The sequence below is a fragment of the Lissotriton helveticus genome, chromosome 12 (assembly GCF_964261635.1).
Source record: "Lissotriton helveticus chromosome 12, aLisHel1.1, whole genome shotgun sequence".
Classification (NCBI taxonomy): Eukaryota; Metazoa; Chordata; class Amphibia; order Caudata; family Salamandridae; genus Lissotriton; species Lissotriton helveticus.
This window is the reverse complement of record NC_136073.1, coordinates 124,125,835-124,143,094: the sequence shown is the minus strand read 5'-3', so window position 1 is coordinate 124,143,094 and position 17,260 is coordinate 124,125,835. Positions and strand designations below refer to the sequence as shown.

At 46.3% G+C, this 17,260-nt stretch overlaps 1 protein-coding gene across 1 annotated transcript in view; it reads right to left on the bottom strand.

Moving 5' to 3' along the window:
* Positions 1-212: 212 nt before the first annotated feature.
* Positions 213-17,260, bottom strand: part of LOC144798272 (beta-galactoside alpha-2,6-sialyltransferase 1-like) — a 153,825-nt gene continuing 136,777 nt past the window's right edge. The window contains exon 5 of the mRNA XM_078669045.1: positions 213-652. Coding sequence (XP_078525171.1) covers positions 396-652 — 257 coding nt within the window. The 3' untranslated portion in view covers positions 213-395. The remainder of the gene's footprint in view (positions 653-17,260) is intronic.

Below are 17,260 nucleotides of genomic sequence, written 5' to 3'. Positions count from 1 at the left end.
ATTATATATTTATATGTATATGTATATATATATATATATATATATATATATATATATATATATATATATATATATATATATATATATATATATACTATTTTATGTACCGTGGGACTCCCACTTCGACGATGGGGAATTATTCAAGCATGTGAATCTATGAAAGACACCAATACTGGAGACCCACAGTTTATAGGTAAGTAACTTTTGCTGGTTTCCTCGCTCCCTTTCTGGAAGTCCTAGAGGTGATGAAGTATGTATCTCACAGCTCATTATTCCTGACTCCACTTCTGAAATCCTCAAGGGTCTAGAGCGAGTTCCTGGCATCCCATTGTTTTGGGCTCCCTGGTTGAGAGTTCTCAAGGCCCTGTGTCATGTTCATCAAAGCTCAACAGATTCTAGACACTGGCCCGAGAGCAGTTCAGGGTGCGGAAGCCTGGAAGAGTCAGCTTGCCATGTAGAATGATGTCCAGATCAGAGCCCTGGTTCAGGCGCTTCACCAGGTTCTTCTCAAACAGCACTGGGTGGTAGCCACCAAAGGTGCAGGCCGCTTCATGCAACTTCTCGTAGTAGTGACAGAGATCCGTCTGACGCCGTGAAGGTAGGTACTCATACACATGCACCACATCACAAAGGGAGAGCATCAGGAAAATTCCTGAAAAAAGAGAGAACGCTGTTAGCGATGTGCATACAGTATGTTATAGTATGTTATGTTATGTACATGCGTGCATTAAAAGTGACAAAATTGCCTCCTGGTGCTATATAGAACAGGTTGTATTAAATGCCTTTCTACTTTGGCACGACTAAAGAAGTAGGAAGTAAGGAAAAATGAGTCTCTTATTATTGCTTACTGGTAAATCATTCTCTCTTTTTGTCACTGTAATAGGTCAAATATTCAATGGTTTAAACACCCTGTGCATAAAGGTAAGGCTTTCTCATGGATGGCTCTGAGCACCATATAAAGAGTGTGTGAAGTGTGCTGATAGAGGCAAAAGAGCATTTTTAACAACATGTATGAAGTGTGTGATGGTGAGAACATCCTATAGTATATATATATTGGCACAGGGAAAATAGAATTATAGCCTAGCGCTATTTCTCAGATCTCCATTTCCCTTAGAGGGAATACTTCATATGGTCCACTTTAATTCAAGTTGTGAGAAGAATACACACAGAGATGTGGAAGTCCATATAAAGTCTTTATTTTCAAAAGCTTCTTCGTTTTAGACATTATTCAAAGTTCTCAATTAAATGCATAAGTTCCACAGCCAGCCAACAGGTGTTTTCAGAGTTTCTCGCTTCTTAAGGGCTTCAAAAATTGGTCATCAAGTAAGTACTTCAAGTGTTCGCTCCTTTCAGTAATCCTGACCAGATCAAGTAAAATGTAATATATTGTCTTTTCCGGGCAGTTGCCATAGCCTTTTTCTCTTATGTCTGCACACAGAAAGTTAATAAAGCAATTGTGGAAATGTAGTTTTGACATCAATAAAGAGATTTCATATGGCGTCGTAGCTCCTTATTCAGCTTAACCACAGAACTTCATAACAGACTTTGATATAACATAATGCTGAGTACCTCACAGATTTATTTATTAATTAATATACCTTGAATATAGTTACATCACCCCCATCCGTGTTCAGAGTTCCACTGCAGTTATTGTGCTATGACTATCATGGCCCAAGTCTGTGGAGCTTTGTTGCAAGTGATCTCACCATCACCACAACTTATTTTTGTATTATGTTGTATCTGCATTTATAACACTTCCTACCCTTGGGGTGCTAGAGCGCTTGAGGATGGGTAGGACACCATGGAAGGAAAGTGTGATTCTTAAATGACATGTAAGGGTAGTGTGCCATGGGGGACAGATGTGTAAACCTTGCTGCATTGATGCATGGTCTTGAAACTAAAAGAGTGGGGTACTGCTGCTGTCAGTGTTCAGCCCCTTTTTAAGTCGAGCATTCAAGACCTCTTGTATATACTTTAGAATATACTTTAGTATATATACTTTAGTATATACTTACATGTGTGACTTGAAATGAAATGAAAAAGGGTTTTATTAAGCGCAACTGCTGCCCTGAGGCGTCCAGGCGCTAGAGAACTAGGTTAGTACCCTCCAATGAGGTCGGACCAAAGGTTAGCATGACTTATTAAAAATGAAAGTTTTAAGCTGTTTGCGGAAGGTCGTCAAATTAGGATTGGATCTTAAATGGAGAGGGAGTGAGTTCCCTAACTTGGCCGCATCGTAAGAAAAAGACCGACCTCCAGCTCTAGATCTCCGGATCCGGGGAACTACCGCCAAAAAGGCGTGGGAAGAACGAAGCTGTTTGTTGGGCCGATGAGGGGTGATCAGAGAGTGATTGATTGCTGGGCCAGATTTCCAATATGCTTGATGGGAAATGCCCATGGACTTGAACTCGATTCTCTCCCTGACAGGGAGCCAATGCAAGGCTCTCAGCCCAGGCTTCACCGAGGTTCTACGTGGCAGACCAAGCAATGTGCGTGCTGCACAATTCTGAATCCGCTGAAGTTTTTGCAGACAGTATTCAGGCGCCCCTAGATACAGGGCGTTACTGAAGTCAAGGCGGGACTGGAATAGACCCTGCATAACTACCTGTTTGGCTTCAAAAGGTAGAAGCGGAAGGGTTTTTTTCATCATCCTGATGAGACCAAAGCAAGTCGCAGACAGCTTAGTTGCTTGGATGTTAAACGTCAGGGATTTGTCCAGCCACACCCCAAGACTTTTTATATTGTCTCTGGGTATGGGGGGCGCGCCCAAGCTAACGGGCCATAGCAGCTTCAAGGTGGACGGAGCTGATTGACCAAGAAGCATCAGCTCGGTTTTATCACCGTTAAGCTTGAGACACAACTTCGTCATCCAGCTCTTGACCTGTTCCAAGCAAATTGTCAGGCTGGTCTGTGGTTGATGGCAGTTCTTTTGAGCGAGAGAGACCACTAGCTGAGTATCATCCGCATAAGAAATTATCTTAATACCTTATGGACGAACGATCTCAGCCAGTGGTCTCATGTACGCATTAAATAGCGTAGGGCTCAAGGATGAGCCCTGCGGCACCCCACAGCCCAGAGGCCTGCTTGCAGATACTGAGGCTCCTTCGAAAACTTGAAAAGTCCTATCACTTAGAAAGGACTTAAACCAGGACAAAGCTTCTCCTGATACTCCCACACTATAGAGACGGCTTAAAAGGATTTTGTGATTCACCGTATCAAACGCTGCGCTCAGATCAAGAAGGATCACTGCCACTGATCCCCCCTGATCCAAGATCCGCCTAGCTTCCTCTGTAACCGCCATCAAAGCAGTCTCCGTCCCATGTTTGGGACGGAAACTCGTCTGGGTAATGTCAAGCAGATGGTTACTCTCGAGAAACCTAGTTAGGTAGATATTAATATGTTTACATGTGTATGTACTTTGTGGGCTCCGGAGATCAGCCCTAGGACTTGTCTGCTTCCGCTTAGGGACTATTTTCTCTGTTCAACAACCTCTATTTAACTGTCTTGATAGAAAATGACCAGCAGAGGTCAGTAAAATATCAGAATTTCTTTCTGCCGAGCGACTTTCTTTTTTACATTTTTCTGGCAACTGCCTCTATTTAACTTTCTTGATAGAAAAAGACCAGCAGAGGTTAACAAAATACCAGAATCACTTTAGCATTCTCTAGCTTCCAGTCCATAGAATTTGTCTTCCACGAGCACCCGTAGAAAATAATATTTATTTAAAATCTTGTATTTTCAGTGATATGACCACCAAAGGCCCTGCTTTTATATTAAAAAGAGAGCTTTGGACTATAGCATTACCTCTGAAAGGCAATCTTTCTCTCCATGTGTTCCCACACCCCACGTGTCACCCAGTTTGGTGCTTACTTTCCCTCCATGTTAAAGAACAGTAGATGTTTCAGTGCCAAGGCTAATGTGCTGCATAGCTAAATACATATAAGGTCCCAAAGGTGAGATCGAATGCATTGCAAATGCTTGTTTGGACAACGTGGTCGCTGATTTGGGCTGTGTCTGTGCTGTTCGGGTCAGATGCCGCTATCAGCGCAGTGAGAGTATGAGCAGCCTTTCCAGAGGCAGAGTGGGCTCTATTACCTCCCTTTGACCAACGAGGCGTCATTCCTAGTCTCTCGCTGGGCCAGACCATTAAAGTATGCAGATTGAGCAGGGGCCTCCACTGGACAGGAAAGGCATGGACAAACGTGGGAAAGTAAAATTCTCTATCATATTAAGGAATTTTCTCCCTGGAGAATGCATAGGTCGGGGTTCTCTGCTGGTAATTTTTGGTATAATACTAATCCGTGTTTTTTTGTACAATTACAATAAAAAAAGACATTGTTGCTATTTGTGCGGCCCAAAAGTGCTATATTTTTGGAATGTGGAAAGTAGCATTCATTTCGGGGGTTGGACAGTTCGAAAAGAAATCAGTTCCCTTACCTCTGTGCATACTTAGAACACTATTAAGATTGTTTCTGGCGCTATGTCTTCATAATGCTCATTGACTTTATGATTGACTGGCAATATCCAAGACAATAACATAAGAGCAACTTAAACAGACGGACAGAGATAAAAAAAAAATGCACAAAGGCAAACAGACACCAAAACACAAACTCGTTGAAATGCTCATTCGAATATCCCAGAAGAAAATACACAGGGAATAGTGTCACACGCCTTTTAGAATGCATGTGACGGGAACAGGCAAGCATCATTGTAACACATTTAAATATAATGTTCAACAAGCAACGATAACACACTCAAACCTCGAGGGAAATCCCAAAACCCCACTGTGACTATTCTCTTAAAACGCCTCGCTATGTCAACAAGCATTTGCAATGCAATAGGTCTCGCATTAGGAAAGTTTGAGCTATTGGTATTGTAAGTGACACATTTTTTATTTATGTGTTGGTTTTGAAAATAGCGAAATTAATAGCTTTGTCATTTACAATGCCAATAGTTATAACTTTTCGCAAATGTGACACCTATAGCATTTGATGTATTAATATTACAAATAACAATGGCTTTTCTTTTTTTAATAATTAATACTTAAATAAAAGTTATTGTAATTTATAATGGCAATAGCTTAAACTTTTGTAAATAACTTTTGTGAATATTATGTTCAGTGTATTTTATTGTGACGAAAATCCAAGAACAGAAGTGAAATAACATCTTTTTGTGACATTTGTAATAAAGCGTAAAACATTGAGAGAACATATTTGAACCAGTTGTTGTTGATTGGTTGCACAGATTGATGCTGTGGTGGTGCTGAGTAATGTTGTGATTTCGACGAGTGATGCTGTGGCGTTTAGTGATGCTGTGGTAGCGCATAGTGATGTTGTGGTGCCCCTGAGTGATGTTGTGGTGCCCCTGAGTGATGCTGTGGTGGTGCTGAGTGATGCTGTGGTGATGCTTTAGATAGAATGAGTGCGATAGATAGAGGGAGGGCGATAGATAGAGGGAGGGCGATAGATAGAGGGAGGGCGATAGATAGAGGGAGGGCGATAGATAGAGGGAGTGCGATAGATAGAGGCAGGGAGGGCGATAGATAGAGGGAGGGAGGGCGATGGATAGAGGGAGGGAGAGTGATTGATAGAGTGAGGGAGATAGATAGAGGGAGGGAGGGCGATAGATAGAGGGAGGGTGATAGATAGTGTGAGGGTGAAAGATAGAGTGAGGGCGATAGATTGATAGAGTGAGGCGGATAGATAGATAGAGTGAGGGCGATAGATATAAAAATAGAGTGAGGGCGATAAATAGATAGATAGAGTGAGGGTGATAGATAGATCAATAGAGTGAGGGCGATAGATAGATAGATCGATAGAGTGAGGGAGATAGATAGATAGATAGAGTGATGGCGATAGATAGTGTAATTATGTGGCGTGTAATTATGTCGCACTCAGTGGTATTTGGAGTGTATGTTGCATTGATCGCAGTGTAATTATGTAGCATATAATTATGTGGCACTGAGTGGTATTTGGAGTGTATGTTGCGTTGAGCGCAGTGTAATTATGTAGCTTATAATTATGTGGTACTGAGTGGTATTGTATGGAGTGTATGTTGTATTCAGTAGAGTGTAATTATGTGGCGTGTAATTATGTGGCACTGAGTTGTATTGTTTGGAGTGTATGTTGCATTGAGTGCAGTGTAATTATGTAGCATATAATTGTGTGGCACTGAGTGGTATTTTGAGTGTATGTTGCATTGAGTGCAGTGTAATTATGTGGCGTGCAATTAAGTGGTATTTGGAGTGTATGTTGTGTTGAGCGCAGGGTAATTATGTAGCATATACTTATGTGGCACTGAGTGGTATTTGGAATGTATGTTGCATAGAGTGCAGTGTAATTATGTGGCTTGTAATTATGTGGCACTGAGTGGTATTTGGAGTGTATGTTGTGTTAAGCGCAGGGTAATTATGTAGCATATAATTATGTGGCACTGAGTGGTATTGTCTGGAGTGTATGTTGTATTCAGTAGAGTGTAATTATGTGGAGTGTAATTATGTGGCACTGAGTGGTATTGTTTGGAGTGTATGTTGCATTGAGTGCAGTGTAATTATGTAGCATATAATTATGTGGCACTGAATGGTATTGTGTGGAGTGTGTGTTGCATTCAGTAGAGTGTAATTATGTGGTGTGTAATTATGTGGCACTGAGTGTGTGAGGGTGCAGTGTGTGTGAGGGTGCAGAGTGTGGGCGCAGTGTGTGTGGCCTAAAGTAGTGTGAGGGCGCAGTGTGTGTGACCTAAAATAGTGTGAGGGTGCAGGGTGTGTGGCCTAAAGTAGTGTGTGGGCTCAGTGTGTCTGGCTTAAAGTAGTGTGAGTGTGCAGTGTGTGAGTGTGCAGTGTGTGAGTGCGCAGTGTTGGAGTGCTCAGTGTGTGTGGCCTAAACTAGTGTGAGGGCACAGTGTGTGAGTGTGCAGTGTGTGAGTGCGCAGTGTGTGAGTGCGCAGTGTGTGAGTTCGCAGTGTGTGAGTGCGCAGTGTGTGAGTGCGCAGTGTGTCTAAGTGTCAGTATAATGTACATGGTGCTCATTTAAATCACTCCAGTGCCTTCGGGTACACCAGTGAGGGCTCAGGACATGACTGAAGCAGGGGGCTGGGTAAAACAGAGCAGGGAGAAGGACGTGGTGGGTTAAAAAAAAAAACTAGGATTGTACAGCACACCACGCATTTTATTTGCTCCATGACTGCACATATTCCAACGAGAAGCATTAGAAGTGACACCACCCACTATTCGCCCATTATTATTACTGCCCTTGGCACTATTAGTGTTAAAGCCTCATTGCAAGCAGAAATTGGCTTTTTTAAGCTTTTGACTCGTCGCTATTTTTTACTGTACGACATGACATGCAGTTATGGCTTGAAATTTGTACATGATTGAATGTTGCCCCTTGGGGATAAAGTACCAACGTTACCAAGAGATTACACGGAAGAATGAGTACTGCCTTTTTCAATCTAGATTTGCAAAACTTATACATTTGATTGTTGTATTTTATTTTAGAGCAACATAGGCATTTTCAAATAAGTCCAGGCGCATGCCTGGAAAGCAGCTTTCACAGCTTCCCAGGAGTGCTTACACATATAAGCTGTCCAAAACAAGACTCACCCCATAGTTTAACATCGATTATTATTGTTTCTCTAAAGGGGATTTCCGCATGCACGTGTGAGTAGCAGGAAAAGAGTTTGGTTAATTTGGGAGGTGGGAGGGGAAGTAGGAGAGGTGGGAGTGATCGGGATGAAAGCGCAGGAGGCCGCATGCGGGCAAATGGTGACCTGCAGAGCACGTGAATGGGAAGAGCGGCCGTGGGAGGTGGGAGGGGAAGTAGGAGAGTGGTGGGGGGCGGAAGAGCGGCAGCCTTTGAAGTGTGATGCGAGGCACAGACAAATGGTGGTGTGCGAGCGGGGGCCCGAGAAAGGGCTACATATTTTGCGAGTGCGTTGATAACAGAAGGGCTGTAAGACTGACATGCATGTTAAATAAAGGTCCATGACAGAAGTCGTGAGATGACTGAGGGACTGCAAGTAATGCATGATTGAGAAAGATTTTAAAGCGTTGCACACAACTGAGGGACTTTTAGACTGACTGGTGCTGTAAGTGGGAGGCCTGACTGGTGCAGAGTTTGTGATATTGCTGAGGTGCTGCAAGAAGGATGCGTCTATCGATTCTCAGCGACCTGGTAACTCCTTATATAGCTCCCAGATCCCTGCGGTCCGAGAATGAACATCTAGCCAACATCCCCAAATTTAAAAAGACACGCACTGGAGGCCGACGCTTCTCTGTGAAAGCTTCCACCGGATGGAACTCACTCCCCCGTACCCTCAGACTGGAACCCAGCTATCTTATTTTCAGAAAAAAATTGAAAACACTTCTATTTCCGAAATAACGTCCCCCCCTTTTCTTTTTTTTTTTTTCTCCTCCATCTCATCTGGATATCCAAATCATTACAGCGCGGGGATGCCTTCGGGTCACCAGGCGCTCTACAAGTCGTTAAAATAAATAAATAAAATAAATAAATGATGGGGTGATGGCTGGGGGCGGCAGTTGGTGCATGGCTGAGGGGCTGCAAGAGGGGCCCACACTGTAAGGAATGCATAATTGAGGAAGGTTGTAAGGGTTGCACACAACTGAGGGACCTTGAGATTGATAATTGGTATAAGTGGGAGGCCTGGCTGTTGCAGAGTTTGTGATATGGCTGCAGACATGGCTGAGGGGCTGCAAGAAGGATGCATCTATGATGGAGTTGATGACTGGGTCGGCAATGGGTGCCTGCCTGAGGGGCTGCAAGATGGGCCCACACAAATAATTACATGATTGAGGAAGGTTGGTAGAGTATGTTTGAAAGTGCCTATTGGATGCATGCTGTAAGAATGGATGGCTCTGATGGTGGTGAAGGTGAATGCGTTGATGAGGGGAGGTGCTGAGTTGCGTGTCAGTGATAAAGGCTGCAAGGGGAACAATGACTACTTGAAGCCTTACTATTTGTCGCTCGTAATATCTCATGTTAGTTACTGTTGCCCAGCGAGCCTTTTAATGAACCATTTTGTCAGCTCGAAGACGAGCCTGGTGATGTGGGGGGGTTTAGGGGAAGGCCGGTAAGCAGTACTTGATGTGTGGTGGACAAATTGAGCTTTGATGTTCTTGGCTGTGAAAGGGGTTGTCTAAGCAGCGAGAGAGGCGATTTCAAGAGGAGCATGGCTGAGACTGACAGGCCTGTGGGTCTGACCAAAGCTGAAAGGACAGATAGGATAGCGGGACACTCACAAAGACTTCTCAGTAGGCCGCATTAATTGCACCTTTGCAACAAAAACAAGACTACAACGGCGCAGGTAGAATTGCGCTGTGGAAATGGTTATCACATGGTTGAAAGAAACGAGGTAATAAAAAAACAACAGCCATTTCAAACAAGCATTTACAATGCAATGGTTTTGCCTTTGTTAAAGTTAGAGCTATTGGCATTGCTCTTGACATTATTTTTATGTATGTTTTTTTAACATAAATAAATGGCATTGTCATTTACAATGCCACTAGCTTTATCTCTCGCAAATGACACACACAAACACCCACATCAGAATTTGCAAGCAAGTAAAAAACCATGCACCCGTAAATAGCAGAGGGAAGAGTCTTCTACTGGGACACCCAAAGATCAAAGACACGAAAGCTGGAGGGGGGGGCGGGAAAGACACGAAAGCGGGAAGGGAGGGGGGCGGAAAAGACACGAAAGCGAGGGGGGGGCGGGAAAAACACGGAAGCGGGATTGGGGCAAGTTTTACAGAACTTTGCCAGCAATAACAATAGCAACTATTATGAACACTGACAAACTGGGCATACAGATATCAGTTTTACAGACATCAGGATGTTTGATACCAGGAAATCTGAGGTGTCGGAAAGCTCTCCAACGTACCCCCTTTTTAGACTCGTTGAAAACTCTTAAAACTGACGATTGCTGCCCGGAGCCAAGGAAGATACCTACCTAACAGACCAACACGCGACGCAGATAATAGCAAGGCTGAACCAGTCTCACACCCTTTAAAACAAAGACCTCCAAGTATTACACCACTGGAGCTCGCGAAAATGCAGGGCCCATTACATCACATCAGAATTTGCAAGCAAGTAAAAAACCATGCACCCGTAAATAGCAGAGGGAAGAGTCTTCTACTGGGACACCCAAAGATCAAAGACACGGAAGCGGGAGGGGTGGGGTGGGGGGCGGGAAAGACACGAAAGCGGGAGGGGGGGGCGGGAAAGGAACGGAAGCGGGAGGGGGGGGGCGGGAAAGGAACGGAAGCGGGAGGGGGGGCGGGAAAGGAACGGGAGGCGGGAAAGGAACGGAAGCGGGAGGGGGGGGCGGGAAAGGAACGGAAGCGGGAGGGGGGGCGGGAAAGGAACGGCCAGCGGGGGGGTGAGGGGGGGAGGGAGTTTAAAAGTCTTGGTTTACTTACGAATGTTTCCTCTGTTATATTTGGCGGCTCTGAAACACAGAAGTAAAAAAAAAAAGTTTCAGCACTCACTGGTAAGAGAGACAGCTTGTGGAAAGAGTTCTGTGAGCCAAAGCAATATATCATTAATGTCCACCAGGGCACACGTGTGGCATGATAGATACCCTGAGCGTCAGAAAAGTAGACTCATTTTTTTCTTTTTTAAAAAGTGTTGAGCATGTTTCCATATAAGAGGGCATGCTTCTTACCGGTGGTCAGCCTTTTCCCCCTCATTGTCAGGTGGTAGCGGGGGCGGTGTTGTGCGCCCCTTCCTAATGTTCCGAGTGCCTGGAGGAGCTGTTCAGATTCCATTTCTTGGCACTACGCCACTTCGCACATCATGTAGGAAGCCCCCTGCGACAGCCCGTCCGAGGTGGTCTCCCAGCCGTCTCATTTACGCGGAAGCGTGGACTCGCGGTCGTGGGGCGCTGGGGGCGCTCAGCAGCACACCCTTCATTTGTGCAAGAGCGGGGAGTTAGACTGCCGTAACTTGCAGTCTGAGCGCGTCCTGCCTGCTGCCCCTGCCTTCCTGCCTGCGTGCTGCGCTACCAGGCAGGCCTCCGGGTTGCTATGGTGCTGCATACAATGCCATGAGAGAGCAGGGTTTCCCTCTCCCTGCACTAAGCAAACACGGCTACTCCTCCGGCCTGCCCGCGGCCCGCTCGTGTGAAAGCAGAGCCTCCTCGCGGTAACTGCGCATTCATTGTGAATCATGTTCAGCCGCCAGGGTTGTGTGGTGATGCGTGAAGGAACGGAAGCGGGAGGGGGGGCGGGAAAGACATGGACAGCGGGGGGGGCGTATAGCGGCTTCTTAATCCTGCTCAGAAAGAATGGAGCTATAGGAGAGCTGCCAATTTAGCACTTATTAGGTCCCCAATCTTATTATCAACGGTGAGATGGCTAGTGGAAAGAAAGATGCAGACAGATTCATGCACGCTAAAACATTGTAGTACTTCATAACACTACAAAAATAAAATCAGAAAAGGACTGACCTCGGCAATTATTTCCCCAACTTTAAGACAAAAACATGGCAAATTAGACAGAAACACTGTCATATTCTAGACCACAGAAAAAGGTGGTATTAAAAGCATACAATACAAATTGTGTTATGAGCAACCAGACGCCTGTGAATGTGTCGAACTGCGCACCCCTTACTCAGTGACCACGCGCATTCTTGTCATGACAATTACTTAGACTGTCCCTTGTCTGGAGGCAGTAACTCTACTAACTCTAGTAGAGCACCAGCAAGCGCCCCTACAATGGGGATTCATCTTAAATGGTTTCAGCCAGGGGTTCGCAACACTCGCTGATAATTGGTTTTGGAATGTCGCACAAGATCACACGGGGGAAGCCACACATAGGTACTGGCTGATGACAAAATGGCAGTCCTACATATCTCAACAAGAAGGAGTCCCTGTACTTCTGACTACGTTTTGGGCACACCCATTGTAGAGGGGGAGTCAGTCTCTTTAACTGCACCCATGCTGGATGGGCGCTGCACGGGCACAAATGCCTGCCGATGTTGAAGCCACGCCCTTAGTGAGTGATGAGGAAGAAAGACACGCAGGAAGTTTGGTCAATTATGCATACTATAGACCATTTGTTTTAGAATTCATCCCAGTTTTATCTATAACTTGATTTAATGCTTTTCATGCTATCGCCCCTGGCAGGTGGAAGGCTTAGTCAGCCCCGCCGTGGTGGGCACCTAGCACCTGGGTTCACACTGATTTTTGCAGTGGATCCTCGACCACTGACCTCTCATAGTGTTTGCGAATAATCCAATTAGTGTTTCTAATAAAACACCCCTAATAAAGCTGAGCCAGCTTGTAAAAAGTGACTGTGATTAGTTGCACCTGTCCACGAGGGATTCCATTCAGCTTAAAGCGGTTCTTGGCAAAGGGGCCCACATCTTGCGTGCAGCGCCCGCTCACATCGTGAAAGGCGTCAGATTCGTGGGTCAAAAGCTTAATGTCCGTGCTAGATAAACGATCACGGCTATTATTGCTTTACCTTTATGACCCCCGGGTCTGCGCTGGGCCCGGATAGGTCGAGTCACACAGATGGTCCCCGTATGTGAGGCCTCGCCCGCTTCAGGTATGGTCACATTCTCTGTGCCCCGATTGGTGGCCTCGGTGGGCGTCTGCCCCACAGTGGTGCTCTGGGGTGCAGGGGCTGCCTCCTCTTAATGGCGCTGTCTGCCCAGGATGGAGGGGGCGCATCAGTATGGCGGACCTTGTTTGTCCCTGAAGGCAGTTTTTAAATGAATGACGGAAAGGGTGCCGTCATTCTTCTGCAGCCATTGAATGCCGGAGGGGGGGGGCGGGAAAGGAACGGAAGCGGGAGGGGGGGGCGGGAACGGAAGCGGGAGGGGGGCGGGAAAGGAACGGGAGGCGGGAAAGGAACGGAATCGGGAGGGGGGGCGGGAAAGGAACGGAAGCGGGGGGGGGGCGGGAAAGGAACGGAAGCGGGAGGGGGGGCGGGAAAGGAACGGCCAGCGGGGGGGTGAGGGGGGAGGGAGTTTAAAAGTCTTGGTTTACTTACGAATGTTTCCTCTGTTATATTTGGCGGCTCTGAAACACAGAAGTAAAAAAAAAAGTTTCAGCACTCACTGGTAAGAGAGACAGCTTGTGGAAAGAGTTCTGTGAGCCAAAGCAATATATCATTAATGTCCACCAGGGCACACGTGTGGCATGATAGATACCCTGAGCGTCAGAAAAGTGGACTCATTTTTTTCTTTTTTAAAAAGTGTTGAGCATGTTTCCATATAAGAGGGCATGCTTCTTACCGGTGGTCAGCCTTTTCCCCCTCATTGTCAGGTGGTAGCGGGGGCGGTGTTGTGCGCCCCTTCCTAATGTTCCGAGTGCCTGGAGGAGCTGTTCAGATTCCATTTCTTGGCACTACGCCACTTCGCACATCATGTAGGAAGCCCCCTGCAACAGCCCGTCCGAGGTGGTCTCCCAGCCGTCTCATTTACGCGGAAGCGTGGACTCGCGGTCGTGGGGCGCTGGGGGCGCTCAGCAGCACACCCTTCATTTGTGCAAGAGCGGGGAGTTAGACTGCCGTAACTTGCAGTCTGAGCGCGTCCTGCCTGCTGCCCCTGCCTTCCTGCCTGCGTGCTGCGCTACCAGGCAGGCCTCCGGGTTGCTATGGTGCTGCATACAATGCCATGAGAGAGCAGGGTTTCCCTCTCCCTGCACTAAGCAAACACGGCTACTCCTCCGGCCTGCCCGCGGCCCGCTCGTGTGAAAGCAGAGCCTCCTCGCGGTAACTGCGCATTCATTGTGAATCATGTTCAGCCGCCAGGGTTGTGTGGTGATGCGTGAAGGAACGGAAGCGGGAGGGGGGGCGGGAAAGGAACGGCCAGCGGGAGGGGGGGTTGGGAAAGGAACGGCCAGCGGGAGGAGCGGCAAAGGAACGGCCAGCGGGAGGGGGGGGGGCGGGGAAGGAACCGACAGCGGGAGGGGGGACAGGAAAGGAACAACTCACCTGGACTTCCTCGGCCGGCGGTCGGCCGCCAAATGGACCAAGCAAACCTCGACGAGCCCAAAAAAAAGCCCCGCCCATCGCTGCATGACGTGGCCAAAAGGGAAAAATTGTCGGGAACGCCCCCGAATCTGGTCCGGCCTTGACGGACAGATCCGGCTCCCAATGGCTAGCCTCCATTTATGGAGCTAGCCAATGGGAGGAGGGCGCGAGGAGGGGGCGGATACCCGACTCCACAGAGGAAAACATTAGATTTTGCTGGCGCATGCGTACTTCGTACGCATTGCCGAGGCAAAACCTAAAAATGAAGTTCCGTTTCTTTATCATATGGAAGGAGTCAACAACCCACAAGGTGGCAGCAGAGGCTTTTAACACACCGATGTGCTCAGAATTGCTAAGGAATGCGTCTCACGGTGATGAAAAATGCCGAGTTCATGTGAAAAAACGCGGTGGAAGGACGAGTGTGGAAACACAATGTGCAAACGTGCCAGGTTTGTTCTAAAGGAAACAAAGAAGTAGTGAATGAAAATAAACTTCTAAAACATGGTTTTGCTCGATATATGATCGCAAACGTGGCACGAAAGTAAGAGGGGGAGCAGGAAGTGATGCGTGGCGGGGGAGCAGGGGAGTGGCGTTCCTTTGAAGTTGGAAGGGTGGGAGGGAACAAGCATATGGGGTGTGAGCAAGAAGAGAGGTCGAGCGCGCGCTGGCGAAGCTTCGCGCTTGAATGCCTCACAGGCACTGGACGTAATCTGCACTCCAAAACCTCTTGGTAGGATTTGCTGGTTGCCCTCTATATGTCTCGCCAGCAATGCCCAAGCGCATTGGCAGGTCAAGACCTAACAACTTTTTACAGAATCTCGCCAAATGCTGCATTGAAATGGTACACATGGTCAGAAAAAGCTCCGGAAATGGATGCACTTAGCCAGACATGCACATGTTTGTACGTTCTGCTGCAAAAACATTTGTACTGCAGCGAAGCAATCTCGAACCTTTGAAGTTCTTACATCTTTGGTACCATTGATTGAACCCATCAATCCCGTGCCTATATTCTGTAATTCAAGTGACTGAATAAAAACGCAAAGTCATTCTATTAATTCTAATTTCTCTATTTAAATAAAAGTGCACAAGCAGGTTATTTTTCATGCTGTGCATTTGCGGTGTGCCCCAGCAAGATTTGAAAGATAGGTAAAAGCAGGCGGCGTTTGTAAAGCAAGCAGGCTGAACGCCGGTCTTCAGCGAAGAGTCCCAAACATCTGCATTGGACAAGCACACTTCCATCAGCTGTTCTTTAGCTGGGGTGCCAGAGCACTGAGAGCAGTACACTGCAAGCGCATTAGAGCTCCCGGTGTGGGACGCAATGACTCCTACTTACCTTTATGCTGCCTAACACACTGCCCATGTGTTGCTATTTCTAGTGCATCTGGGGGGACCCTAAAGAGCATTATGCATGGATACCTGTCATCCCGTGGAACTTATGGGTTGCACCTCTGTCACTCAAGGGCCACCTTTAAAGAGTGCACTCCTTGTGTCCAGCCTAGAATGCGATTCTATCTCTCACTTCACTTCATGGAGCACTTAGACCAGGAAGAAAGGTCCTCACTGGTAAATGACATGCAGCAATTATTCTTTCCTATATACACCATATTGTAATCCAATACACTTCCAGCCAAGTCCTCACCACAGTGTAGAGTGCCTCCTTTCCAATGCTCCTCAGTATAAAGCACTTTATAATATCTTGTATCTAAAGTTGAAACACTTACCGTCCGTCCCTCTCAGCACTGAATACTCGTGACTTTGCCAACAGGCTGGCCAAGAGCATGGAAGTTGTGATCTCCCTCCAGTCCCTGGCCCACCCCGCGACTCCTTAGCCAATCTAGATGCTGCTCCCACAAACAGCAAGAGAGAAGCATGAGGATTGGCTCAGTCAGGCACTGCCAGCTCTCATTTGGAACCGTAGGGGCTGTGGCATCAATCTCCCAGGCTCCAACTGTTCTGTACTTTCCACTAATCAGTAGGAACTGCAAATTTGTGGATGACATCAACGTTGGGATAGTGACAGACTGATTCCATGCACCCACCCCCACACCCCCAGGATATGTTGTCCAATAGACCAGCTAGCTCTCTATGCCACCATAAGCCCCCCTAAACCTAGACAGAGAGCAAACAGTTCTGTCAACCACTGAACATGACAACCAAGGACCCTCAGGAACCGCGGTGATAGATCTAGAACCTTTCACTCATACACTCTTGCTCTCTTTGTCTCAGAGATATATAAAAAGAGTACACAGAGGGACATTTTCAGTGTGTATTGAACCAATGTGACTCTTACATAGAATATATGTGCAGCAATGATTACTAGGCAGAAGCAGATGAAAGCTATGAGAAGTATTAGGACAGTGAATAAAACACAAAGCTTCACAAACACAAAGCTTCAACATTGTGCTGAAACAGCTTATATATGCAAGCATATAAAATAATATGACAATCTGACATACTCCTACTATGCGAATCGTAACCTACGTGTCCAGGAAGTTTGTGTATGTTCTGCCAAGAATCCCTTTACTGTATAATCCAATCCCATCACCTGGTGGGTACGAAGGTAGGACCCCATTTGGTCATGAGCTGGACACCCCTCACAGAGATGTTAGCCAGCTGCTGGGCAAAAGCAACTGCCTATAGATTCCACTTGATGTCAGCAGAAGACTACACCTGGAAACAGATGTTTATCTATAGAAAAATGCATCTTTGCTTTGGGCTGAGATTGTGATCAGGCTGCCATTATTTGTGTGCCACAGATAGCTGTGTTGCCATACAGATGAACATAACAAACATATTTGCACAACGTACATGTAGGCCTTGAACATAGTGCCATGGCAATACACTAGTGTTCTTGCAAAGTTGACTCATGTAAGCAAGGTCGCTGTTTCTAGGAAACTAATTCAAAGTGTCACAAATGCAAATGTGGGTCAAACGTCAATGTGACAAGTGAAGACAACTTTAGGAAAGCCCCTTGTTCATGTAAAATGGCAATGTTTCTTTTTTTAGGTCTAACTGGGACACATGACACCCACTCCTAGAACATAACTTAACTGAGAAGCTATCTAAAGCTAACAATCCTAAAATGAAAAATGCAACAGCATATGTAAAGGAAATTGCCAAAAAAAGAGTAAGTTAAAATATTGATAAAAGGAAGTAAAACAGGCACGCTATTTGGAGACCCAAAGTACACAGAAAACCGAAAAAAAATATAAAAGCTATAAAAAGAGGTCAAGCTAAAATCAATTTGGTATATTAAAAAAATCCC